General features: G+C 38.6%; 1 protein-coding gene across 1 annotated transcript; it reads left to right on the top strand.

Annotated features, from left to right (window-relative positions):
* The first annotated feature begins 10,256 nt into the window (after nucleotides 1–10,256).
* On the top strand, nucleotides 10,257–27,269 carry samsn1a (SAM domain, SH3 domain and nuclear localisation signals 1a). Its single transcript, XM_008426008.2, has 15 exons — nucleotides 10,257–10,388; nucleotides 12,530–12,697; nucleotides 13,051–13,097; nucleotides 13,869–13,909; nucleotides 15,357–15,437; nucleotides 16,052–16,146; nucleotides 16,716–16,839; nucleotides 18,166–18,590; nucleotides 22,496–22,576; nucleotides 22,809–22,937; nucleotides 23,352–23,469; nucleotides 23,550–23,701; nucleotides 23,784–24,005; nucleotides 25,468–25,615; nucleotides 26,501–27,269. Exons 1-15 carry the CDS (start codon nucleotides 10,365–10,367, stop codon nucleotides 26,653–26,655), a joined length of 2,010 nt encoding a protein of 669 aa, XP_008424230.1. The 5' UTR covers nucleotides 10,257–10,364; the 3' UTR covers nucleotides 26,656–27,269.
* Nucleotides 27,270–27,677: the final 408 nt, after the last annotated feature.

Raw genomic sequence — 27,677 nt, 5'->3', positions numbered from 1 at the left:
GCAGCATTATTCTTCACAAATGTTGTTTATCAGTGACATACAAAGATCAGAGCTGCTATGACCCTGGCTATGAAAACAAACTAGTTCACATGTTCTTGTATTTTAGATTTTAGATGAATTATTTGATCCAAATCAAGAAATATTGCTTTAATATGTTTACATCAACACAAAAAGTACAACTTCTCAGTCACATGGATCTATATACTTAGACTGAGAGTTTTTTGTGGCAATGCACCAAAATAGGGCAAAATCTAAATAAGGCCAAAACAAGATCTAACTTAACTAAAAGTATTTCATTAACATAATATATTGTCGATGCCGGTGGCAGCTGTATTCCAGAAAATAAGCAGAAGTGAATGCAAACCACACATAAAGTCTATATTCCTTGTTTGCTGTTAAGAATGCTTGCAAATGCTATTGATCTATTGAAACAATAGGAGGTAATTAATTTTTGTTGTTTTTCCCAGATGTCTTATAATGGGCGTAAAATTAGAAATTAGGACTGATAAAATTGAAAGGTTGCGTAACCTATTCATTTTTCTGTCACACTCCAGATTATCAAAGACATGTCAGTGTTAAACAAAGATAGTCTGAGCAATTGCTGCAGCATGTGGTTTTTAAATTATTATATTATTCATGAAGAGTAAAGGGGACTCTAAATGATCTTGACCAAATGTGAAAAGGTAATGATCCTCATTAGCAGCAGAACTGGTTGAGCCACTGTTTACAGTAACAAGCTTTTCACTAGCTGGCAATCAGTGTTTTTCATCAGTGTGAAAGGATTGTGACCCAACCTCTGAAGAGGTTTTCAAACATGAACAGCCAGTTTAAGTTAATGCCACAGTCTCCTATTCATATTTAAAACCAGGCTTTGACTTGCAGGTATTTTTTGGATCATTGTGCTGCTGCACAACCTGAATACATATAAGCTTGATGTCCTGAACTGATGGCGAGATGTTCTTCATCTACTTTTGGCTTGTTAGTCAGAGTATTTTCTCAAAGGACCACAAATAGTTTTGCAACACTTTCTGAATGACTAATGATGGATGGACGATTCCAAAATTCAACAAAAAGGGCCACAACAACTGTGTGTGTAACAGGGATCTTATTAGCTGTATCTTTTTAAAGGGTGACAGAACTTGAATTCACACACCTGACCACGTAGGGATTGCTAGACATTTTCAATTTTATGCACAGAGAACATAGGAGACAAAGCTAAATTATATTTTAAAAAAATTGGATGGTTAAAATATCCCCAAAAGCAAAAAAAAAAAAGAAAAAAAAGAAGAAGAAGCAAGGCCAAGAGAAAATTTTACAAAGCATTTTATTAACAAGGCATTTTTATTATTGAATTTAAATACAGTGTGACTTTTGTCCTGTTAAATATTTTCAGCATTTTTACTTTTTTGAATCCGTTTTTTGTTTGATTGTACATTTATGTTTGTTTCAGGTGATAGTGACTTAAATTCACAATGGTACATTCACTGTTTTTAACTTATTTTCCATACATTTTTATTTAGAAGACGGTAATCCACTGCATACTTTCTTCAGGCGGTATATTGAACTGTTTTGCTTCCCTTTGCTGCTCCTCAAGGCATGCTTTTGTATTCCTGCAGGGTTTAGAGGTCTCCTGCTTTGCCACGCCCAGTTCAAGCTGATGGGTGACTGACAAACTTCTGTAAAACCTTTCATGAGCGACTGAGACCACGCATTGCTTGGCGGCAGGTGAGCTGCAGCAGTAAAACATCTGAAGCATGCAGCACAGAAATTACCCTTGATGTTTACTGGCAGTGCCGCTTACTTTGTTAAGTCTTTTGTTTCTGAGCAAATTTCCCAGCACCGTTTATGGAACAATATACTTTATGACTTGGTGTATGTAGATATGTAGTTCTTAAATGTGTTTCAACGATGTTCTCAAACAACTGAGTTTTAGTTTAGCAACTGCAGTGCATACTCTAAATGTAAGTTACTCATTACACTATGTGAGAGGAACAGGATGTAACACAAGATGTATATATATATTTGAATAGATAATGTAAGGTGAGTTAGTAGCACAGTACAAGCTGATGTACAAATTTAGAGATCATTTTTGATGAGATTTCTGTGTGATACAGGATGCAATACCAAACTGGTGTAATTTTGAAGAGAAACAATGTCTTCATATATTCATGAAAAAAAAAATTGACAAAAAATAAATAAATCTAAACCATGACTTTGTTGCACCTTCTTTTCGGACATGTCAGATTCTTACAAGTAGAGACTTCACCACTGAAATGTCTGTCAGTATAATCCAGCCATGCATTTTCTATACACTCTTAGGCCTAGGGTCACAGAGGGGCTATGGACAGGTCAGTTGTTCATCAGAGCAGAAAAACAACTATAATCTCTACTAAAATATATATTTGAGCATAATTATATCATCACTCAGAGGTCAGATTTAACTGGTTGACATGTGAGTTGTGGAGGACAGAACCATGTCTTTATTTATATATTTTTAATTTCAACATACATTGGGAACAAGATTCATTTTCAATCACTTTAAGAATCTGAGCTATTTGCTGGTGAACACTTAGTTGATACAGCTGCAATAAGAAAGCGATTGACCTCATTTTCCTCATTTTGCTCTGATGACCAAATGCATTCTCATCCTGACCTCAACAATAAATCTGTTCTCCAATGAATGAATGAGGAAACTTTCCAGGAGGGCAAAAACACATCCCTTAAAGAAAACCATCTAACACTAATGATAGATTTTATTTGTAATATCCTTTATATCAAATTGTGACCTGTAAGGGCACATTCACACTCTAATGATGGCAAGCTACTAGCCATGGCTGACCTGGAGCAGTCGGACAGGAATGAGGCTATCATTTTGTGCCTTTGACCTTTCTGACCACCACAAGAACAAAACATTTGTGTCTTGTCCTGTTCTTTATCAAGTAATCAAACTCGGCGTCATTCTCTGTCACTCCCTGCTGGATTCTTCTGTTATTCACCCAGTTTCCTGGTTCTCCTCTTCTCTGTCCATGTTTTCCTGAGTCCTGCCTGCTGCATCACATTTATGGTTTTTCAGTCCACTCTGTTCCTGTTTATTCATAGTTTTGATTCTGTTGAATCTTGGAAGATTTTACTTGTTCATCAGAGTTTCACCTTTTGAATAGAATAACTGAAATTTATAAACTTTACAAGTTATTTTGCGTTATGGAGATATGTCTTCAAAATGATGTTTTTAAAGAGAAAAAGGAGTAAAATAAAATGGATGTGTGTGTTTAGAAGAATAGAGCAGCTTGTACAGGGTGAGCTGTGGTTGATTCTAGGGTGTCTCTATTTTGGCAGACTGCTCCTTTAAATAACACACAGTTCCTCATCATATGACTTTAGACATGTGCTGTTATTTTTTTTTAGTCAGTATCATATTGTCTGTCAGCCTCTAGTCAAATTCTTATTAATTACCTAATGATTGAATTCTTCAAATATTTGTGGATGCCTCACATTTAACTTTTACAGATGTAAATCACTTTTATTACTTTAAGATTGCAGTAAGTTTCTCATAAGTAACGAAACCGGTTCCTGGTTGTTTTCTTTTCTTTTGTTCTCCATTTTCTATTTTTAACATGTTTTGCTTTCAGTTTTGTGTCCTCTGACACCAGATCAAGACACATCTATAAAGTTTTTAATCTACACTTAAGTTTCACTTAAATATATATTTTTATGCTTGGAATTGAACTGATCCAAGTTTTATTTCAACACTCAGTGGGGAAAGACACAATCAGAGTAGAAGTACCTTGAAACAGTTTTAGATTGTTCTGAATGACAATAGAACCATTCAAAACTTGGGGTAATGTTTCCTGTAATTCAACGCTTTATTGTCTTCAAAAGCTCTTTTCTAAAACTTGAACAACTATTTGTACTGGGACAATTAGTGGGTATGCAGTTTAGGAAGTATGGCGTAGAGTAGTTTGTAACGCCCATCCCCAGTTTTTACTTTTGGTTAGGTTTAAATAAGAAGAAGATGGAGTTCATGTTTAAAGTTCTAAGTTTAAAATACAAAACTCAGTAAAAGTGCAACAGTCTTTAAGAATCGACATTTCAAAACAATTTAACAGTGTATGACATCTTACAATACTGTTTTTCAGTCAGGCTTCAGATTTCACTGGTGGACAGGTTGGTTCTGCAAGGCAGAATCTTTACTGGGATTTTTTAATTTAAACTAGATTCAGTTTCCATTCACATTAAGAATCTGAGCTCCACAACGAGTTAAATATTTACATGAACTAAAAAGTTGTGTAGCAAGAACTGAGCCTTGGGGTACACCTATGTTAAAAAGATATATAATTGCAAATGTAAACCTATTATTATTCCATTTTTTAATTTATTATGAAACTATTCCAAAGCAATCTGTTCTTTTATTTCTGGATATGTTTCACATCTACCAACAGAATAAATGGTTAGAAACTCTTCTCTGTGATTCAGTTGCTTTCTGTGTGTTTTTAAAACTCATACAAATCACAAAATATGTTGCTTTGACGTTTTATGAGATAAAACAAATAGTCATCATCAGGTTCACATGTTGAAACTGTAATAACATTTAACACGGTTAAATCTTGTACTTTCAGCATCATTGCTATTGTATTGCCACTCCCTGATCCTGACTAAAGGTAACGTGAAGCAATGTGAAACTGGTTGAGATTTTCTGTGTGCAGTAGACACATTTTTGTGTGATAACTCATTCATCAGCTTCTGCTTTAAATGTGGCAGACAGAATTTGTTTATTTACGGTGACGTGGCATCCTGAGGGTTTGTGATGGTTTTGGTTTTGTCAAGTCATTTTGTCCTGTTCATAATATTTAGGATTCTATGATTTAGTTAGGCCACTTTATGTGTTCATTTTCCACAGATTGCCATATCTACATTCCTTGAATTTCTGTTGTTTCTATTCTACCTATTACACCTATTTTCCATGTTCTTAACAATGCTCTTCATATGTAGTAACTCATCTTGTATGAAGTCTCTAGTTCTTCATTGTTGTCAGAATGTTAGGTTAGATACTCGTAGCTGAATATAAGCCATCTTGTTTTTCAAGCAACACACATAATAAAGAAATTGCATCCATATTTTAAATAGTGTTTTTGTATCTATTAGATATACAGAATGATGTGTTACAGTACATACATCCTCCCAAACAAGATTTCTACCAGAGTGGCTTTGGTGTATGTTATCCATCCTTCCTCTCAACAATGAAAATATGCTTTTATCAGAGTGCACAATTCTGCTGTCCATTGTCAAGACTCCATCTTGAAAGCACAGTGTCATGTACGTTTGGATTTTGTTACCGCTTAATAACAAACACCACTCTTTAAAAACTGTATTTTGTGCTGTTTTTGATTAATATTCAAATTGGTTTGATGTTCTGAAACACTGAAAAAATTACAGGGCAAATTGTTTTCCACACCACTGTAAGAGAGTCATCTTATCTGGGGCTCGAACATGAATTTGGATATTCTAACCCAGTCAAACTGTCAATTTTATATGTAAATATACATTGATTTAATAAAAATACAATTTCTTCCAAGAACTTTACTTTCTGAATTATGACAAGGAACCTTAAATGCCTCCTTTGTTAACCTAAAGTTCCTTGTTCAACAAGCTGGCCTCAGGCGGCTACCGCTCAGTGTTCACGTGAAATAAAAAGGCAAAAATGTTGATCACAGGTCAACAAATTGAGAAGGAATAACAAAAACATATGGCCGAGCTAAAGCAAACAGGATGAGCAGCCACTCTGAGTTTTAAATATGACTCATCATCAGTACCAGCGGTAGAAGTGAAAGTATTTACATCTCACTCCCACATCAGAATACAAAGAAATCCTGCCCGACTTATTCATGTTTTCAATTAAGTCAGCCAGACAACATTGAAAAGTTCACCATGTTCACATGCTGATGTTCATAGTTTCTAACCTGGCCATGGTGTGACATAACAGTCAGTTTTGCACAAATGTCACACAATACATCACGCATTTATACATCAAAAGCTTTATGAAAAAGCAGCACTCAAGCAGACAATGTAAAATCTGGAAAATTTTCTTGTTGAGTCACCCAGGTCTGGCATACACCTAAAATGTTTATAAAAAAAACAAAAAAAAAAACTTTTGCACTGAAACCCTGGAATTCAGCTTTTATCAAATTCTGAGTGTGATAGATAGGAGATAATATCATAGATTATTAGAGAAATCAACAGTTAATCTGATCAACAGCAGCTATTTCCATCAGGAAAGGGTTAAATACAGTTTAATCCACCTGCAGGCGTTGAAAGAAGGGCAGATCATTTACTGGAATATTACCTACAAGGAAGTGCATGCCTCAGGACAGGTGTGGTATGAGGTAGACTGGCAGTATAAAAGTCCTGCATCAGGACGTTTTTCCACAAAGCATCCGACAACATGAAGGTCCTGCTGCTCTCCATGGCGGTTCTGCTGCTGTGCAGCACACAAGGTAATCAAAGGCTACTTCTCTTACTTTCAATACAGTATTTTGACATGAAATCAGACAGAAATGTTGCTTAGATTAAATCCTTACAGGAAGTTTGTGTTTTTATTTAATGTGTGACTCATAAATCAATGTTTCACACCAATAAAAACAAAAAAACCAATCTGTTTTTGTCTTGGTTTTGAATTTGCTCTCTTCTTTTCTAGTGCTCACACTGAAATGCTTCACCTGCCAGGATGAGAACGACACCATCTGCAAGACGGAGACAGTGTGCCACAGTTCAAGCCAGTACTGCAAAATCTACAAAAAGGGTAGGTAGAACTTGTTCTGCTCAAATTCAGTTTGACGCACAGGAGACAAGCGTCAACAAGGCATAGACGTTTTATTGACTGGAGGTTTTATTCACAGGCAACGCACTGTCTCGAAGCTGTGAGGAGTTCTGTGCTGAGGACTTCTTCACAATCTGCTGCCAAGAGGACCTCTGCTAGAGCTGAAGTGTCCGTCTGCTTTTACTCCCCTGTTACTAGAAAGCGCAATGATGAAGGAAATTATATAAATTCTACCGCCAAATAAGATGATTTTACATATCAGAATCTTCTGTGATTTATTTTCAGTCCTTGTTTCTGCTTTTAAATAAAAATACACAAATGTTGACCACAAAACTTTCAGCCTCATTCATTTTCTCCAGAAAACCAAGAAAACTGAGCAACAGCGAGTGTGAAAAGGCAGACCAGCCACTCACTCATACTCTCTTAATCCTGTCATGATGTCACTTAGCGCTTCACTGGGACGGGCTGGAGCTATATGGGTCACAGTCTGTCTCTAATCTGAAGTCAATTCAAACTTGAAAAACCATCACATTTGCTCTTTTCATCATAGAAAAAGGTAAAAGCATACAGAGAAGCTTGGGACTCTTAGAGGCATTGTTTGCCTCTAAGAGTTTAATGAATAGCTCTGCTCATGTATTTATGGTGTCATCCCCCCTTACGAGTCATTAAATCTTTCATTTTACTTTAAGCTTTACTCAATGGAGACAAACCTTCCCAGAAATCATCAACCAGCACTGGTAAGCTCTTGCCTGGCAGCATTCCCACATTGTTCTTTGTGTTCAAGGTGTTTTCACACCCTGTTCTGTACAGCTCTGCTTCCTGTAAATCAAAACTGCAAAGCAGAGTTTCACTCAGCAAATTGAATGCCTTTGCATATACTCTAAGTGACATTGCAACTACAAGTGATCCTGCAAGCTCTTTCTCTTAAAGTTAAGTTAATCACCTCTATATGCAAGTCCAGAAATATTAAGATGTAGATACCAAACGCTTAGGAAGCTGAATACTAATACTAAATTAAAGAGGCTTAAGTTGTATGATAGTGTGCCATATCTTTGTGAAAATATAGGTCATGCTTATTAATCGCTCCAGATGTTTTCTCCAGAGGTGATGGATTAAGGGTAGAACCCATACAATGCATATGATGCCAAGCAAGGAACTCATACTGCAACCTTCTCCTGAACAAAAAGCAGGTCCAATGACTGGAAGCCATCACCATCTCAGTTTGACAAAACAAACAGAGTGAGCTACAATTCAAACCTCAGCATTTCTTTCCATTGTGTAAGGGAATTATTGTGTTTTCTGAGGAAGTCAGTAGCTACACTGAGCCACAAGTTAAAGTCGGGGAAAATGTATTACCCACATGGGCTGCCCACACAGGAAAGAGCTGAGGCTGAGAAGGTGCAAACAAACGTGCTCTGTAGCTCAGGGTGTTCTTGTTCTTTTTTTAAAGATTGTGACACACGATAAAAAGAGGAGCGTGTGTTTGTCAAAGACGAATGGTTTTCCTGCAAGTGCATGCTTTTATTATTAGTCCACGTATTTTATTATGCTATCTGCTGGTCTGACTGGATATACTGGTATATTTACTTGGGAATTCAAGTGCATGTTTTTCATTCTACACGTTTTTCTTTCATTTCTTTCTTTGACAATCTCTTCATCTGACAGCTGTAACTAATAAATGTAAACATAATGGTTCTGTAAAGTTCACGTTCAGGGCAAATAAAAGCACATCAGTCTCAGGCAGGTATACAATTCCTATGCAGTTATAAAACAAATTTGTGTTCATCGACCCCATTACGTTTTTTTTTTTTTTTTCTGTTAAAGATGTGTTTAAGCCTTAAAAACATTCAAATGTTCTTTATGTGGAACAAATGTGAGCACATATCGGTTTTGTCTGGTGAACCGCAGTTATCTGAGAGAGATTTTGGAGTTAAAATTATTTGGTAATTTAATTTGCCGGTAAGAGCCTTGATTGTGTAACACTGTTTATGTAATAACCTTCTAATAATCCAGGCTAAATACAGTGATTGAACATTTCACTCATTTGTTTGATGAACCTTCCAGACTGAAGGGTGTATTAATTTTTTAGATTACTCTATGAAGCGACTCTCCGTCTGTCGTCTCAAAATCCTAAGTACTGGAATCCAAAGCAAGTATACATTTTGTCTTTGTTTTGTTGTATTCGTTTTCTGATCTGAAGTATTTCTTCAGTCCTTATAGCCACAGGAGGCTTTCATGATTTTAATGCAAGAGGGAGTCATTTATATCTTGAGTTTAGTAGTACCCACCCACCTGTGTTGTCATCTGGTCTTTTTGCACTGGAGAGGGATTTTGAGAACCAATCCTTGTCAATTCTTTCCAAGTGGTCCCACAGATGTTTACTTCTTGAAGTAAAATAATAACAGTAGAGGTCCACATTGTGGACTCAAGCTTGGTCACTCTTAAAATACGCACACTAAAACCCGGTAAGAATAACTCACAGGACTGAGGAAAAGTTGTAGAAAAAGCTGTGAAATCAAAAAAAAGTCCACAAATGTTCTGACAATATGGAGCTGTTGTACTGTAAATGGCATGAAATCTCTGTTGATAATTATTGATTATGTATTTTTATTTATTTTATTCTTTTATTTTACAATCATGTTTAAAGCCCAAAGTCATGTTAGACCCAGTTTTAGCGACAAAGTCAATCGTTACTGTCATATATTTATACCCCAGTGTCACTTTTCACTATTGCACAAAGACGTGGGTCAGACCGAGATTCTCATGGTATGAAAACCTAAAGTATGTCACAGATTCACAGCTTTTACATAACTGCATTAAAACGTGTAAAGCAGCATGAAACAACATTGTTTGTATTGCTGCTAAAATAACATTTAACTTATTGATCATTGCAGTACTACTTGTTTTTACTTTGATTTTAAAACATGTAGTTAGCAAAAATTTTAAATTTAATTTAAAAGCATTTTCCAAATGCAAATGTGCAGAAGGCTGAACTAATCAGAACATCACTTCGAAAATGCGTGCAGTATTTTCTAAGCGAGACTATTTTTTGCATGGAAATAGGTTTGATTTTTGATTAAAGTTTGAAAAATAGTTCCAGTTTTATTTATTAGAAAGCATGAATCAATCATTGAGTGATTAATTTAATAACTGTACATGCTGTAGCGCCTGTGGCAGTGGTAAACAGCAAAATAAATGATGGATTTAAGAAGAAAATGGCTGCCTCTACTTCCTATAATATAACCAGATGTAAAAAGGTGAATGAATGGTAAAAGATTTTAAACAAAGACCTAATCTGTTGCCCCAGCAGTAGCAAGGGTTGGGGGGGCTTGTTGTCATGAGTGTGTTCTGCTGTAGCTGATAGAGTACTGGTGGTCCATCTATTGGATTAGAGCAGGGATTTCTCCATGGTATTAATCTGTGAAGACAGCAGGCGACCCGGGCTGGGCTCACTCTGAGCTGTTGTGTCTCTCAGCCTCTGGCTGTCTGTCAGCAGGCTGTTTCTGCTCCATTTGACTCCCTGAAGCACACAGGACACGTTACAGCCAATATGAACCTTTTCTGCTTTTCACTGGTAAGACTCTCTTCTTACTTTCTGTGTGTATATTGTGCTCAGAGACGTGTCATGTGCAAAAGTTGTGCTGCAACTGGGAGGTTGGGGAATAAAGAACAAGAACGTCTGTAAACCAAACTCCTCTGTTAAAACTTTATGCAGAGGCAATGCGCGATTAATGGTGAACTTTCACCAGAGCTAGACCTGTTAAGGGATCCAACAGTGACTAAAGACAACAAAACTGTCCTGGTTTTCATTTGCAGGTAGAGGTGATCAAGTTGCAGTAAATACAAAAGTCTGAAGTCAGTTTCTTTTTCTGCTGAGTCCTAGGCTTGGCTGTTTGAGATGTTTTAAGTACCACTGTAAGCTCATTTGTTTCCTTTGGCTTACTCCCAGCAGGTGTCTTCATTGTTCTTTACAAATGAAATATTACATGTTTGCACGAACACACAACCCCGTGTTTGTGTATCTAGGTGAGGTCTTTATGTGTGGCTCTTAAAGGAGAGAGAAAACACCAAGAAATCTTTCTCTAGTTAAAGCACATTCATCATCCAATCTCCGCGGCTGTCCAGCTGTCATGGTGCAAACTGATGAAAGACTTGCACTGATTGATCTGTTCTTTTTGTCACTAAAGTGTAATGCATGTAAAAGGGAAACCGAAACAAAGTTTAGGACACAGAAAAAAAAAACAACCTCAAAAATGTAAACAAAACAGTCGATGTTTCTATTCCACTAATACAAAATCACTGTGCAGACAGGACAAGCTGAAAAACAGCATTAGATATTTGTTCCTAGAAGGAATCCAAACATGGCCAGCAAATTATAATCCATCTGAAATCTGCTTGGAGGAAAGTCAATCCTTCCCTGCATTTATTATTGATAAGCATATTTTCATATGTATCGCATCCTCAGGCATTTTAATGCATGAATTTGAAATGCATATTTTGTTTGTCATGTTCTCACCTTATGGATTATTTAAATTTATAACTCTTGTGGGTGTATGTGTGTAGTCAATTTTAGTTTTTAGAGTTGGTAATCTGCCATCAAAGGCATAAAAAATCAGCAGTGGATCCCTGGAGCCTGAGCTACATGGTACATAAAAGTGCATAAAAGGACTTAGAATTCATTCACAAGGTTTTTGATATTTACTCTGATGATGATAAACTTACTTTTTGGCAATGGAATTGTTAAAAAGTAAGTAAATGACAGCCACACACCCTCACAGGAATCAAATGCAGACCTAAAAATAAAACTTACCCAATACCAGAATAGGCTTTTTTTCAGTATTTCAACACACCTACTGAAACAGCAGAAAACAATTTTATTCAGTCATATGTCAGAAGGTAAATACAGCATTGATTGATTGATACTCCCATTTGATTAACAATAGAAAAGTAATTAGAACAATTAAATTATTACTGTCACACTGACAGTTTCAGTTAGAGAGAACAGCATAGAGGTAAGTAGTTTGGTGCTTTCAGCAGAAGAGCTGTGCACGTTTTGGATGATGCTCCATTGTCAAACCCAACCTTTCATCAAGGTTTCAGACTGTTTTGTACTTTTGCACTTTTGTTTGTTCTATAGTCAACTTTCTGGGGCATAAAAAAGAACTGTCTGTCATCAGATGTTTTGTAAATTCCATTGTTCCTGTTGTGGGGTCACTTTGTTTGTCACCACTTTGACAACTGATGAGTTTCTATGACCTGCTCCAAGTCACAAAAAATACAAGTTTGAATTCAAATATTTTCAATCAGTCAGAGAATTATGTTGTCTGGATTAGAGATCATCATCTCAGGGGGAAAAAAAGTGCTAAAGGTTCAATACATGAACTCAAAATAGTTTCCTTGAATGGAAGGAGACTGGGATGAAATGGGAAAATAAGTTGGTGGTGATGCAATGGCTTGGCGCTGTCATCCAGGTGAGTTTTATTCCGCTGTGAATGAGGGGTTAACAACACTGTAGAGTTACTGGTTTATGCTGCATTGTGTGTAGTACTGCCAAGGCAGTTATTGTTACAGCTCCTGAGTCCTTCGGGGACAATAAAATGTGATTTGATTTGATTTTCAAGTCATCCATTACAAGCTTTTAAAAAGCAAAACCAGAAATGTATCAGATTCCACAGTCTAAATGCTTTCTTCTCTTATATGCCCACCTGCCATCAGGAGGGGTCTATGGACAGCCTGTACGAGGCGGTGCAGAGCTCAACCGATGGCCCGGCCCCGCCCATCCCCAGCCGCTCGTCCAGTCGCTCCTGCAGCCGCTCCTGCAGTCCAGCAGTGCTGCTGGATGACAACACGAGGTGGAGAGGCTCTGGAAGGTCTATATCCATGGTGAGCGGGGACATTTTTCACTGAGGCCTCAAACGTGTCTGCAGCAGGACTGGTGGACGCAGTTGGCCAGGGTTGCAGTTAAATCTGTGAATTACTGGCCTTTGTAAAGTCCCACGATGTTTCAATGAAATAAAGCTGGTTATGAAATGACTAACATATCCTGACATCTGCTACAGAGGTCAGATCCTTTTTAATGTGTAAATTAAGCTTGTAAATCAAGCACTCCTCATGTCCATGAACTGATCCTTACAGACTGTGTGGAGAATAATTCATTGACAAAATCAGTACAAACTTCTTAAAGTTTTTTGTTGAAAAGTAACTTTTAAACACTGAAGCTTTCCTTTTTCGTTCAGGATATGCCGCAGACACATGGGGTCAACTCCAACAAAAGGAATAGAAGGTAAACTCATCAAAATAAGCACGTTACATGCTTTTTTTAATATCTTGAATTTTATTTATAACATTTATGTCATTCCAAGATACATGCTGAATGTAATTGGATTAAAACTTATGCAATCCTGCAATGACATCAATTATACTCCACTAGTCTTTTTGAATGCACATGTCAGTCAGTCCAAAAAGGCCCTCCCTGCAAGTGAAAGGGCCTTCTCATTAAGAAATAATAGGGCTTGAGATGCTCCCTGTTTATTTTCACTGAGGACTTAATTCTGTAAATCCTCTGTGTAGCAAAAACAGATCAGATCCTCAGCAGGGTTCCTCCTCTCCATCACTTCATTCTCTCCATTTGAAGCATAGTCCCACTGTAACATGAGGGATTGACGGCACAGTTGGAAGCTTAATATTTTTAAATTTTTTTCTATTCAGCTTCACAGGAAGGTTTTGCCTTTTTTTATAGAAGAAAGGTCCTGCAGATTGTCTTGCCAGCAGGAGGTAGATTATGGGGCTTTGGGCCAGTTGAACTAAGCGGATTCAAGGTCCCGGTTGCCACATTACCTTTTCTTCTTTGGCTCTGGTTTACTCTGTTCTCACAGTGCCGTCTCTCTGAAAGCATATTCAGTTCAACATCTGAAACAAACACAAACATTCCCTCTGGTGACGCCGCTTCTAAGCTCGTTGTTTTTGTATTTACATGGGTGAGCAATGTAATGTAAAGATATTGCAAAAATCCTCTGAGTTGACGTGCATAATATTCTGTGTTCTTTCCTTTCAGGACACACATATCAAAGTCCCTGTCAGACAATGAAACACTGGGTGAGTACTGATCAATTTGAGGGCTGGCAAGAAACCCATTTGGTGCTTTATCTTGATCAGATTATCTAGGAAGCTTTAATTTGTAATCTATTGCTTCCTGTTTTGCTGCGGTATAAAAATAATGTGACGCAGAGGCCTATTTTGCTTTGCTACTTTTTAAGATGGGAAAGATAAGAGAACATACCATGCAAGAAAGAAACAGCATATGATAACCCTCCCACAGTCCTAGTCCTAGCGTAGGAGGAGAGAGGCAGATGTGACTGTCGGGGGAAGGTGAAATATGCCGTCCATGTACAGAGGTTAATATTATTATCAGATTTCTGAACTTTTTCTGCATGTTTCCTCCCCCCACGACCATTTCCTGTCAGAACACTGGAAATAACTACGATTAGTTCCACAAAAATCTTTTTTTTTTTAAATGATGGCACAATATAACACTACTGCTCATATCTGCTGTCAGAGTAACAGTTAAAACATTTAAAAAATAGTGACAAACGAGGCTGTATGAGGACCCACTGTCCAACATGCACAGAGGTCTAAACGGTAGCAGAGAGCTTTCTTGAGCGTTTATGAAACACTATCAAACTATTAGACGTTACGTACGTGCTAACCGGTTGTTTGAAATGCTTGAAGGAAAGAAAACAATTTTATATGGCAAAGGTGTCAAATTTGCTTAAATGCCACTGGAAGTGTGTAATTTGATCAGATGAGACCAAGATTTAACTTTGCAGTGTCCGGAGTGAAAGAAAGTATGAATATAAGAATTGCTTTATGTCCACTGTTAAATACGGCGTTGATCTGTGATGCTGTGGGCCTCTTTGTCTCCCACAGGTCCAGGGATCCTTGTTAGAGTTCAGATCATCCTGAGCTTTTTAAAACACTAGGACAGAAAGCTGAAAATAGGCTAAGACTGGATGGCTATTTCAGTCTCCAGACCTAAATCCTACGGAAAAGCTGTGATGTGGGCTGAAAAGAATAGAGCATAAAAGAGGACCACATCTCTCAAGAGATTATTAAAGTAGGGCTCTTTGGGCTTCGGATTAAAGAAATGTGATAGGAGAAGACTAAGTACTGTCATATCTGTACTAGAGGGCATGTAAAGTATTGATAGCAGGGTTACCAATCAGAACCATACTGCGGCTTTATTAAAACACAATTATTTCTTCTCTGAGATTTCTTTGCAGACTACATTAATGTAATCAAATTTAAGATTGGAATAAAAAAATTTGTAAGATTATTCTGTTGGAATAAAAAAATTGTTTCTTTTAAGGCCTCTGACCTGTCTTTACCAGGGGTGTGGAAAAGTGTGACTGGGTTTAACACATTGGTGTCTTTTGTCCAAGCTGAAACCGTACAATGCAGAGTTGTAACTGGTTGTAGTTGAGTCAGGCTGACGCAGACTCACTTTTCACATCAAATCCCTGGACTTTGCCTCTGTCTGCCTCAGATAACCCCAGCTGTAATGCAGCGTGGCAGTGCACCAGGAGCCGAGAAGATTTAATCCACATCACCAACAATCACAACGAAGGTAAAAATAAAATGTAGGTTAAGCTCATCCAAGGTGCACCGCAGCATTCATCCGGACTGAAAGCTAGATGTTGGCTTTCAGAAATCATGAACACAAAACAAAACAATTTCTGTTAACTCTGTCTACTATTTGTAGCAAATTATAATAGACTTTTACTGTTATATTCATGTTTGTTTATGTGTAACAAATTACTTAGAAAGATGCTAAACAGACACACAATACATTAAGTTTTTCGTAGTGTACCAAAACTTAAGTCTGTGGTTTCTTGATTTGTAATACCCTGGTTGGTCAGATTTAATCATTTTCAGTGTCTTTCCTGACAATGCATTATGAGTGCAGAAGAAGTAAATGAAAAACAATCTTCCATCTTGCAACTAGAACCTAACCTGAGAGTTACGTGCTTCCCAAATCCAAAAAGTGGCCAAGGTTCCAGTTCTTCTTTTTTGAACCTGTATGCTGTTAATGCTTATATTTTCACCACCTACTGACACAGAACTGGCATTACAGCTGAACTCCAGTGATTGTGTGTCTTTCTGAAGTTTTAGAAACTTTTCTTTTCAGTTTTGCATCTTTTCACCTCCTGAAGTGAACTCAAAACATTTTGTTTTTTCTAGAGATGAGAAAGCCTAAGCACCGAACAGACAAAAAGGGAGGAAAAGGAGGACATCATAACGGCACAAAGAAAAAAGAGAAACAACAAACAAATCAGGTGAGCAGAGAAAGCTCTGTCGATGCTGATACAGCAGTAATTAATCACAGATCTTCACCGACCTCGTGTCAGCCTGCTGTGTGACGTGTCGCTTCGGCTGCTGGGACTGAGTGTGAAACCAAAAACCAGTTCAATTCGCATTAACAGGGACTTCCATCTGTTTGTGAGTCAATTTTCTGAGGCTGATCAGGTTTTAATAGTACTAATGGAAGTACTGCTCTCACTGTAATGACTTGGACTCGTTGTAGTGATGTGTGTGGGGGTGGTGAAGGTTTAAAGACCTCATACAAGGTCACCGACAGTGTCCAGTCTGATTAAGGCCCATCATAGGGGCAAACAAAGCAGATCCTGCCAGGGCTGGATCAGATGCTGTTTTCAGTGCATCACTAAGAGGCTGCCTGGCTGCACTGATAGCGCTCCGATGCTACTGTTTATGTAACAGCAACACACAAAGACTGACTTAGAATTTGCTGTTTTTGCTGAGAGCGCAAACACTGCCTCGTGAACAAAAAGACAAGGTGGGACGTTGAAGGCAATGGGTGTAGATTGTGATTGTTCTGTCATTTCAGAGTGTTCATAGCAACGGAGTGATAACAGAACCCAAATCTGCTCCCAAAAAGAACCAAAAGAACGGAAAGAAACCAGGAGGAAGGAGTGGGAAAGATGTGTCCAAGAAAAGTCACAACAACAGAGGTGAGACAGTGTAGAAAAAAATACTTACTAAAGGGTTTTCTCTCTGTGTGTTCTCCATAGACTAAATTGTCCTAAATTCCTGTATGACTCAGCTTCTTTGCTAAAATTTGAGATGCAGGAACATGTGAGTGCAAGCGGGGTCACTTGAGTTCATGACTTTTAACATGTTACCACATTTTCAGTGGAGAAGGAGTCATCCAGCAAAAGCACAGCAAAAACTGACTCATCCAACTGACCATTGCCACATTTCCTCCTTTTCTCTGTTTGATGTTGCTTGAGGATATGAAGCCGTCCTCCTGAGTCTCCCCTCTGACATATTTCCAGAAACCTTTAACTTATCTGATACAGAGTATGCTATCACAGTTTTTATTCCCATTTAACTTTTCTATATTGCAATAGACCAACACTAAATAGTGGCACAACAGAGACGCTTCCTTTTTTTAAATCTTAGAAAACTGGCGTGCATTTTTTTCAGACACCCTCTACTGCAATTATGGCTGCAAGTATTTTGCAGCCATAATTGCAGCAAAGCAGCTCAATTAATCTAGGGACAAAGCCTTATGTTCAGTCTTCTTTGGAAAGCAACTCAAGCTTAGAGTTTCTCAAGCATCTAAGTGTAGCATAAAAATGTGTTTTCATCAATAGTTTTCCTCTGTTGCTCATGGAGGAAAGACCTTTCTTCCACTATTGTTCTATATTTAGCTCCATCCATTTTCCAGTCAGCTTTGCTCAGCTTCTCCATCCCTGCTAAAGAAAAGCGTTCCACACCATGATGCTGCCACTGCCATGTTTCACTTTAGGGATGCTGTGGTTATGGAGTCGTCCCCCACATGAGGTGTCATCTGACAGGACACATTATGTCACTTGTTTGCTTTGTCCAATGAAACAGTTTGGTAAACTGTGAGAGGGACTTCTTATGCCTTTGACTAAACAATGAGTTTCCTCTTGACAGTTTTACTTTGAGGCAAAACTTCTGCAGTGCACAACTGATATTTGTGACTTGCATAAAATCATGAACCTTGACTTTGAATCTCTGCAGCTCCTCCGGAGTTACACTAAGGTATTTTAACACCTTCTCTGATTAATGCTCTTCTTAGATGCCTGGTCTCCTCAGGTGGACGGCCATGTATTTTTTGGGAGTTTTGCAGATGTGTCACATGTGTCGTGTCAAAAAAAAAAAAGGCTGGTGTATTTATAACCTAACCCTGTGATAAACTTCTCCTTAACTTTGTGCTGACGAGTCTGTGGTGCACCTCGTTCTTTATCATACTTTTTTTTTTTCCACAAATGTTCTTGGGTTTTTCTTTGGCTCGCCTCCTTTTCCAGTGAGTTCCCCACCAAACATAATGAGCCCACTCTTGGAACCACAGTATTTGGACGTGCCATACACATCTAGACCGGATAGGAGGTTGTGGCTGGGAAAATCCTCCACTCTCCCCACCCCGGACAACTCAAACCCTGGCCGCTGTATGGACATGGTCAGCCTACCTGGAGGAGCAACACCAACCCACCACCAACGCTGGAGCAACCCAGGAGACAGCAGCCCCGCCTGGGGGACCATAGAGCACACCTGCTGCCGGCCCCTCACGGAGTACCGCATGCTCCCCCAAGAATTTGCCGCCCTGCATGGAAAGGAGTGGGATGGGAAGCAACAAGCAGTGATGGACCAGAATGGAAGCCTAAAAAGGAGCTGTCAGCTTCAACCAAAGGTGCCACGGTCTGTCACGGAGGTGGATCTGTCAGAGCCAAATGTAAGCAATGAATTATGTTCTTCAATAAGCTTTAAAAAAATACAATAAAAAAAGGTCCTTTAAATATTGACCAAAATATGCAGAAGGACGTAGCCACATATGATGGTTTGCCACAGTTTCTGCGCAGATTATAGACCACTTCCTGCTCTCTGCCTTAACATAATCCAGAACTGACCAGAAGAGGTAGCTGCTACCATCCATTGGGGGCTTTTTGTTTGGAGGGTTAGGTTAACCCTAACCCTATCCAGCAGAATACCTAGGACCAGTCAAATACGTCATAATAGTAGTGTGTGATGTGCTGTAGAGCAGAAGATTTTCCACACATAAGAAAACAAACAAACAAACAAACAAAAACAGGAATACTTCAACATCTTGAAATCATGCAAACAACTTAAAGTCTGATATTTCTTTAGATGAGAAAAACATCAGTGTATGTTATTGGGAATAGACAAAACCAAGTAGTAAATAATTGTGATGGGGAAGGAAAATGATGCAAAACTGTTCAAGTATTTCTTTTTTTAAGAAAACTAGTTTTATCCTTCTGTATTTTACTCCCTGTCCACTGAAACTCCCAGGTAAAATCCAAAGCAATAGTTGACTTCACAATTCAAATAATTAGTAACTAGAGAGCTGCTGTGTGTATTTTCAGCTCAGTGCAAATCCAGCTGTCAAGGTTTGTTGGAGAACATGAAATAAACTGCATCACTAAGACCAAGGATCACAGCAGAAATGTCAGGAATAAAGTTGTTTAAGCAGATTTAGGTCATTAAACAATATTGTGATATTATCAAAAAATGTGAAGTTTGGCACAAATGGACAGATGGGTGTTCTCACTGAATGATAGGAGTGCAAGCAGAGCATGGATGTGCAAAGATCCACAGGTAAAATGGGATGAAATACTCTAAAGAAAACTCTAAGATTTCCTCTTTGCAGTTTTTTTTTACAAACCACAAAAGGGACACATTAAAAAAATGGGAGAATTTCTTTTGGTCAGGTTAAGGAAATATTTAGCTTTTTTTGGTCAACATACAAAACAAAGTGTGTATTGACACCAAACACTGCACATCTGAACATCCCAACAATGAAACAAGGTGGTAGCAGCATCATGCTGTAGAACACAGGAGTTGACAACCAGACTGTCTTTCATTCTCCTTCAAAACTATGTGCTGCGTTGTCTTCATCTCATAAAATCCCAGTGAAATACATACAATTTTGAGACTGAAACATCACAAAATGTGAAAAGAATCATCGAATGCTATTAGAGTTCAGTATATTCACTCCAGGTTACCATATAGGAAATTAATCCATTCTGAATTGAGCATTAACTGTGTATTTTTCTATTGTAATAGTGATTACTTGCTGTTAATACCTTACAATAGTCTAGACAGAGCCAGGGGGCATTGCCCTGGTGAACAGTTGGCATTTCTCAGAGCACAACCCTCGCTGCTGGTCAGAGAGCACGTGCAGGATCCAGCATGTGTCACACAGAGCAGTAGTCAAAGCTTAACATATTGAGGGAGAAACAATCAAAGATGAAAAAATGGTCTTACATAGAGATTTAGAGCTGCCTATGGAGCAGCAGGGACACTGGTTCTTAGTAACAGATGGAGCTAAGACAACATTAGGCTTAAAGGTTAAAACAAAAAATCTATTTTTGTGATGGCTTTCATTCTTATTGGGATGTGGCAGAAAAAAATGGCTTTGCTCCGATGCTCTTTCAGATGTAATGTTTTGGCAGGTTTTGAAAATGATGAAATGTTTTACCATAAATTTGCTAAAAGGTCACATTTTTTCTGAGCTTCCATATTTACATCGTTGTTACTAGTGTAACAATGAATTCATGGTGAATTATTATACTCTTACTTGTGTGTACTAAAGATCTGGAAACATGTTTGGATTGCAGAAAGGTGTGGGAGCACCTAGCTAAAAACTAAGTGAACAACAATATAACGCACTCCTCTCCAAAACAGAAGTTTTCCTTCTCGAACTAAGATGAACAACCGTCTCACCCCAGAGCCAGGAGTCTGGGAAGTCATAGATTAGAAACCTTAATCTGAATAGCCAGGAGTTCATGGTTGATTGAATTGCAGCGGGATTATTCAGAGGTTTTGTCTGTTGAATTCTTTTGTGCAAGTAACCAAATGAAACCAGCTGTGGCATAACCGCGGCAACAAATCCCCACATGATTGCATCGGAGTGATCACGTTCTCCAGGAAGGTTCTCTCAGTCTGGTTATTTTATTATTTTGAACTAAAATCAGGATTGCATGTGTAATCTTTTTTTTTTTCAAGGTAGGATATGCAGCTTGCTTTAAAATCGGTAACCCAGAGAAACCGGAAAGCGTTTCGACACAGCAAAGTTGCCACTTTGAGCTGTTTTCTGTGTCATACCTAAGCGCTTCCTCTAAATTTCTCACCCCACGTTAAGAAATGACTGATTACTCCAGCATCATTTACCATCATCCACTTCCCCATTGCTATTTTTAAAAAATTAATTTCTTTAGGAGAAAAAAATCATTATTACACATTTTCTGTTGTATTTTTATTTTATTTTTTTGGCTGAAATGAGACTGGTTGGGATTTATTGGCAGCGAGGGAATAATCGCATTATACCACAACATGACCAACAGTGGTTACGTGACTGACATTTACTTAGCGAAATTACTGGCCCAACTCTGTGGATTAACCACAGCAACACAACATCGGTAGCTGACGTGACGCAAGCGCATTCTCATTAAGTTGCCCGAGATAATATCGAAAAAAATATATATAAAAAACAAACACTGCAATTAGAAACCCCAAACTGAGCCGTTCCTGGAAGTGGCTGAAAGTGGGTTTTTTTTTTTCTTTTTTTTTTTTTTCAAGAAGGCCACAAAATGCACACTTAAGCATTTGTGTTTTTCCCTTTCAAAGCAATACTGCAGCAAGAAACACAGTCAGTTGCCTCACATCCTGTGTTTTGTGAGGAAGTGGCCCAGTCAGCTCATCAGACAGTCAGCCTGAGCGTTAAGTTAACACATCACTGTCAGATCAGTGAGGGAGAGGCAAGAAAAGAGCAGCAACTGGCCAAAACAGCAAGAAAATTCATATAGCTGAAAATGTTACAAAGAGCAGCGTCTAATGTGTCAGACAAAACAAGGAGCAACAAACCGAAGGTAGGTTAAAAAAACTAAACATAACTAATGCTGGTGGAACAATTTAATCCTTTTAATTAACTTTGTATCATGTTATTCTTGTCCTAATGAATCAAACTGTAAATTACATGAAATTGCCCCTGTTTTATAGCTAAAAGTATGCAAAAAAAAAAAATAAAAAATGTAAATAGATTCATCCAAACACTGGAATTAAAAATGAGAGTGAAAACAAATGTTCTGTTCATATAATCGCTGGCAGAGAGCCGCACAAATCTAAGCAGTTTCTGCTACATTAACTCAATCTCCCCGACGGCTGTCTAGGAGCATAGAGCTCATATTTAACCAGGATTTCCACAGGATTAATCATTTATATAATTATTTTTGGTGCTCTGCACAGGGGATGATGTGTGTGAGTGTGTGTGTGTGTTGGGGAGAGGGGTTAGGTTTGGGAGAGATTATGATGACTTTTAGTTTTATGAAAAATTGGGAGTGCCAGAGAAAAGCAAGCTGTGAGTTCACGTCTAGTTCTGTGCGGACATAGTAGTGTCGTTTAAATCTGCCAGCGCTGCTTCATGGAAACATGTAGACAAATGGAAATGATTAAAAAAGGTAAATTTTACTCATGTTATTTGCAAAAGAACAGATGTTTTTGTGTCTTTGCCATAAAATAACCCAGATTCCTCAGTCTTTTGTTAGTAGACAGTGGCAGGAAATTTACCCACAAACTGTTCAAGTAAAGTAAGAGGACGTACTTTTTTTTTGTCTCTTTTAGCGTTCCACAAGCTTCGGCAGGTTTGAGGGTCTCAGACATCACTCATCACAAGCCAAAATAGAGGAAAATGGGACAACTATGGTTGGTGGACAAGCTTGTTTTTTTGTGCATTCGTGTTTTATAACAAACATCAATTCCATGTTGTATAATATAACACCAAAACCTTTGTCTTGTGGATACGCTAGAGTGCTCATATTTGCACAACTTTGAAAATGTGCATTGAAATGGGCTTTTAGCTGAAATTTATGGAGCAGAAAAACAAGTGGTTTACTTAATTCCACCTTTTTTTTCTGTCCACCATTAATCTCTTCAGCTCAGAGAAGAGTGCGACAGTCCAGATCCCGGTAGATCAGCTGGATTCGGCAAAAAGATGAAGGAGATCTCGCTGACCATGAGGAGAAAGATGGGCAAAAAGCACGCCAAGTCTCTTTCAGAGGAAACGGTGAGTCTTTTTTTTAAGATGCTTTCTTCACTAACCGGGATAAATCTCTTCACTTTGCATGACAAGCACTTCAGCTGACACAGATAACCAAAAACCCCCCTTTGTACCTGTCACAGCATTTACTGCAGCCCTGTGCTCTTCCTTTATCACATTCATCTAACACAAACCCACATCCTCACGCAGGACGCTGGCCTGAGCAACAATGCAATTCTGCTTTATACTTTGACCTGTACAGAATTAAAAAAAAACATCTTTCTGCAGTTTCATACTTTGCTGTCGCACAGATTCAGAGATTCAGAGATGCTAAACTTTGAAATTTTAGCATCTCCGTCTTTACTTGACCCTGTATGTTGTAGCTTACTCTCATGTCCTTGTTGATTAATATTTTTTTTTTTGCCATTTTATGTGATCCAGGGGGACGACACAGACAAAGACCCAGAAGCAGAGACAGAGAGCAGCCCAGCAGTTGAGAAAAGCTCTGCAAAGACGAGCAACTCCTTGGAGAGTCTGTACAGCGGCCAGAGCTCCTCCAGTGAGTGTTTACATCCGATCCATGCACAGTGAAGTGTTAAGAACCGGAACTGTGTATTTATCATTGGTTTGCCGGTTCAGGTGGAGTCACCAGCGAGTCCAACGGTTCCAGTCAGAGAGACAGCCTGAAGCTGGAGGAGGATGGCTCCTACCAGGGTCAGTTCTGTGGCCGGGCTCGGGTCCACACCGATTTCGTTCCCAGTCCTTATGACACAGACTCACTGAAACTGAAGGTAACTTCCAGCAAAACTTGTCCTGCTAGTAATGGAGACTTGGACAGAAAATAACTTTTCAACCTTTAATTGGATTTTGTAGGTTGGTGACATCATCCACATCATCAGGAAGCCTCCGATGGGCATCTGGACCGGCATGCTCAACAACAAAGTCGGCAACTTTAAGTTTATCTACGTGGATGTTTTGGCAGAGGAGAAGGAGAAAGAAGAAGAGGAGGAAAGTCCAAAGATCAGGCAGCAGAAGCTGTGCAAGAGGCCACGACCCAAAACGCTGCTGGAGTTACTGGAGCGGCTGAATCTGGAGGTGAGGACAGGATCCAGGAGAAATCAAGGCATTTTTGTCAAGTTAGAAATTTAAGCTTTTCAGTGATCAATCAGATTCAAAACTTGATCTCGTAATTCCTGCTTAGTAACTTTCATAGCACTTAATTCAGTAAAATGTTGTTGGCCTCTTCATTAAATATAATTCCAGATTTCTTTGACCCTGAGATTGAATCATAAATCAACTCTGAGAAAGGCTGAGATCAAAACACACTTCCACCATAATAAACAACTCCAACCCTAAGAACATCATTACTTTACATTATTTTATGAACCTTCATGTCTTTGTCATGTTTACACTAGACAGTTATTTACAGAGTCTACAGGCATTTACACATGTCTGATGAAAAGTCAGGAATAAAACAACGTAGCTGTTATCTAGCTTTAGCTATTAATTCTACCTAAGAACAATGAATGCTGAATATTGACCTGCAACTTTATGAACCTTTAGATGAGGGGGTCTGCAACTCAAATTGTCAAGTGCCACTGTTTGGGAACTTTTGGATGCATCCATGTTCCAACACTGCTGAATCAATAGCCAGGCCGTTGCCAAACTTTCTGATATCCCAAAAGAGGTAACTCAGCCTTTTGGTTTGGTTCAGGTGTGTTGAAGCAGAAATGAATACAGACGTTTTGAGACAGTGGCACCTGAGGAATGAAGTTGCAGAACCCTACTTTAGACCAAAGACACATTTATAATGGGTGGGTCAGAATAACACCAATGATCTTCCTATGAGAAACACATTCTGAGAGATGAACTTGAAAATAATTTCTAGACACCACAAATCATTCACAGTGACTTTCCACAAACTGAGAACAGGGGAACAGAGCATGCAATCAGTCTTTACACAAATTTTTTTTTATAAATATATATGGTGCTTTAAGAGAAATTTAGTTTATTTATTTTCACTTTGACCTACTTTCTTGAGAGACCAGAAATACTTTTCATGTTCAGTTCTCAGAATGTGCTTGACAGTGAGATCAGTGGTGTTGCACGTCTCCATCCTTCATTTCCTGTGTGAATAACAACTAACTGTGATGAAAATAAGTGGGAAATTTTTGTGATGGTAGCTGATTTTAGACAGCATACGTCTGCTTTTGGTCAATGCTAGCTGCCTGCTTGCTAACAGTCTCAGTTATTCTGTACTGTAGAGAAGTCTATAAACCTGTGGACTTCTCTGTAAATCTCTGTCAATAATTATCCATTTCAAACACGATGAAGGTTTAGAGGCTTATAAACAGTTATCGCACATGAAGCTGGGAGGTTTTTGAGATTAGAGATCCTTATATTAGAAGTTTAACCGTCTCAAACTAGCCATTATCTGGAGCCTTCTGGATTTGCACTAAATATGCAAAGAGAGATATTGTCTGCTGTGAGATGGAAGCAACGTATAACTTAACCTCACTTTAAAAAATAATCCCTCTAATGAATTGTTTTGCTTCAGGAATACGCCTCTGCCCTGTTGCTGAATGGCTACCAGACAGTGGAGGACCTGCTGCACCTGCAGGACAAACACCTGATAGAGCTGAACGTCAAGGACCCCGAGCACAGGCGGAAGCTGCTCGCTGCCGCCGACTTCTGCTACGTAGAAGGTCAGCCGCATCCTGAGCAGTCGTCCTCTCAATACAACCCAATCTAAAGAATCAGCACTAGACTGATCTATTTTAGCCATTGCAGAGACGTTCTCATTACCTTAGAAACTGTTTCAGGATAAGAACTGAAACAATAAGGTTTTTTGTTTTTTTAACCTGTAGCTGAAACCTGCTTCTGCCTGCGTGCCACTATGCACTTATGGCTCACCAGTGATTTCCTGTCAGTCAAACAGAAAGCGCTCACCAGGACAGAAGGCATTCTTGTAATCTGAGATCTCTAAGCAGGAGGGCTGATTATCACGTAGCTCTGAATGAGAACAAAACTTGCACTCGCTTGCGATTCAGAGAACTGCGACATCCACTAGTGGGGGTTGTGCTGCATCCGGCAACTCAGAGAAAATGTGATTGAGAAGCCACTGATTGTTGTTTATTTGTTTGGGTGATGGCGTGAGCCGCAACAGATGGCAGCCGCTGCAGCAGCGACGCTGCCAAGCCTGTTGACGTGGATGAGACGGCACTAATTTAATCAAGCTGCGCTCCATTAGGTTAGGGCTGTGGTCAGGGGGATTAGGAGCTTCTGACAAACCACAGAACTGAGGAATGCTCCCTGCTTGTAGAGGGGGAAAAAAGAAAAGAGACGGGGATCTGATGCATTCGTTTGCCTATCAAAAAAAGCTACCACTGCTCTCGCAGGCACATTTGACTCATGAAGAAACATGTTCCTGTAGCAGAAGTAGATCAAAAGAAATATTAGAGATTCACGATCAGTTTCCACTGACTTGCCACAGATGTTATCTTCCTCTATGTAGGCAGAAGCACCTTATCTCTCAACACATTTTTTATTTTATTTTTTTTAATTACATTTGATTTTCTTTGCGGCTGCAGGTGATGATACGAGCAATGCAGAGGAGCACAGATCTTCCCACGGCCAGCAGGAGGAAGACAGCGACTGTCCCAGAGACTCAGGCTGCTTCATCCCGTCTGAGTGTTCGGACACTAAGGAGGACACAGAGCACGTCGCAGACACAGCGGAGGCATGAGGCGCTTGGCTTATCAGAAGGATTCTGAGAAATTTGGAATATAAAGTCACACTTTTTTCCAATAATTCTGATGAAACAGAAATCTAAAAATCCTCTCAACATGTAATGTTTACACCTTGTGTCCTGACCTGGAGCTTGTATAATGTGGGGGCGCTTTACAAGATGAATGAAGAGGGGATTGCAGAACAGATGTTCAAAGTGTAATCTCATCCTTGTGTTGCATTATGAAGGTAAAGAAGTTAACAGTTTATTGATATGAAGTCAGTTATATTTATTACATTGCAAATGATCCAGTGTTTTCGCTCGCAATTGTTTTAAACCTTTATTTGTCACAGATGAATCACTTTTATATTTCCCATCACATCCAGGCCCAGCCCAGCCCTCGACATTCAGTCCTTCATTTCCTCTGAATGTGGTGGTTCTGGTGAATGTTTGGCTGATGGTCTATATTACACACTGTACATAATATATGTGTATTATTTTGAGCATGAGTTTGAATGAGAGTGTCTGTTTGTGTATGTGTAAAAGAGTAAACCCTATGCTAAGTACATATGTATTTATCTGTTTTCACGACCTTTTGTAAATAAATCAATAAAAAATATATACCATTATAATTGTGTCTTCATTCATACCACCGTTGTTTCTGATTTTTATCAACAATTAATAAAAAAAATTTGTATTACTATAGAAATAAATGCATTGTATTATTATTATTATTATTATTATTATTATTATTATTATTATTATTAGTAGTAGTAGTAGTAGTAGTAGTAGTAGTAGCAGTAGTAGTAGCACTAGTAGAATTAGTTGTTGTAGAAGGAAAAGAAGAGGTAGAGTGCAAGTTTGCAGTATGTAACATTTTATCCAGCTTAAAGATAATTTCTAAACGTTGCTGCATTTAATGGTAAATAGGAAGTCGGATTCCGATTTCGATTATTGCATTTCCACTTTAATATGGAATAGTTTCCCAGTTACTAACTTGAACAAGATTCTTCCAGCGTGACTGTTACATCATCTATAAA

Source organism: Poecilia reticulata, linkage group LG13, assembly GCF_000633615.1.
Source record: "Poecilia reticulata strain Guanapo linkage group LG13, Guppy_female_1.0+MT, whole genome shotgun sequence".
NCBI classification, from domain to species: domain Eukaryota; kingdom Metazoa; phylum Chordata; class Actinopteri; order Cyprinodontiformes; family Poeciliidae; genus Poecilia; species Poecilia reticulata.
This window is presented reverse-complemented; position numbering and strand designations above follow the sequence as displayed.

What these genes read in the sequence shown, in the direction of transcription:
- samsn1a (XM_008426008.2), top strand. Translation starts at nt 10,365, where the DNA reads ATGAACCTTTTCTGCTTTTCACTG. An exon ending in GTCAGACAATGAAACACTGG is followed by an intron (nt 13,910 to 15,356) that starts GTGAGTACTGAT and finishes TGTCTGCCTCAG; the next exon opens with ATAACCCCAGCTGTAATGCA. An exon ending in CAGACTCACTGAAACTGAAG is followed by an intron (nt 23,702 to 23,783) that starts GTAACTTCCAGC and finishes TGGATTTTGTAG; the next exon opens with GTTGGTGACATCATCCACAT.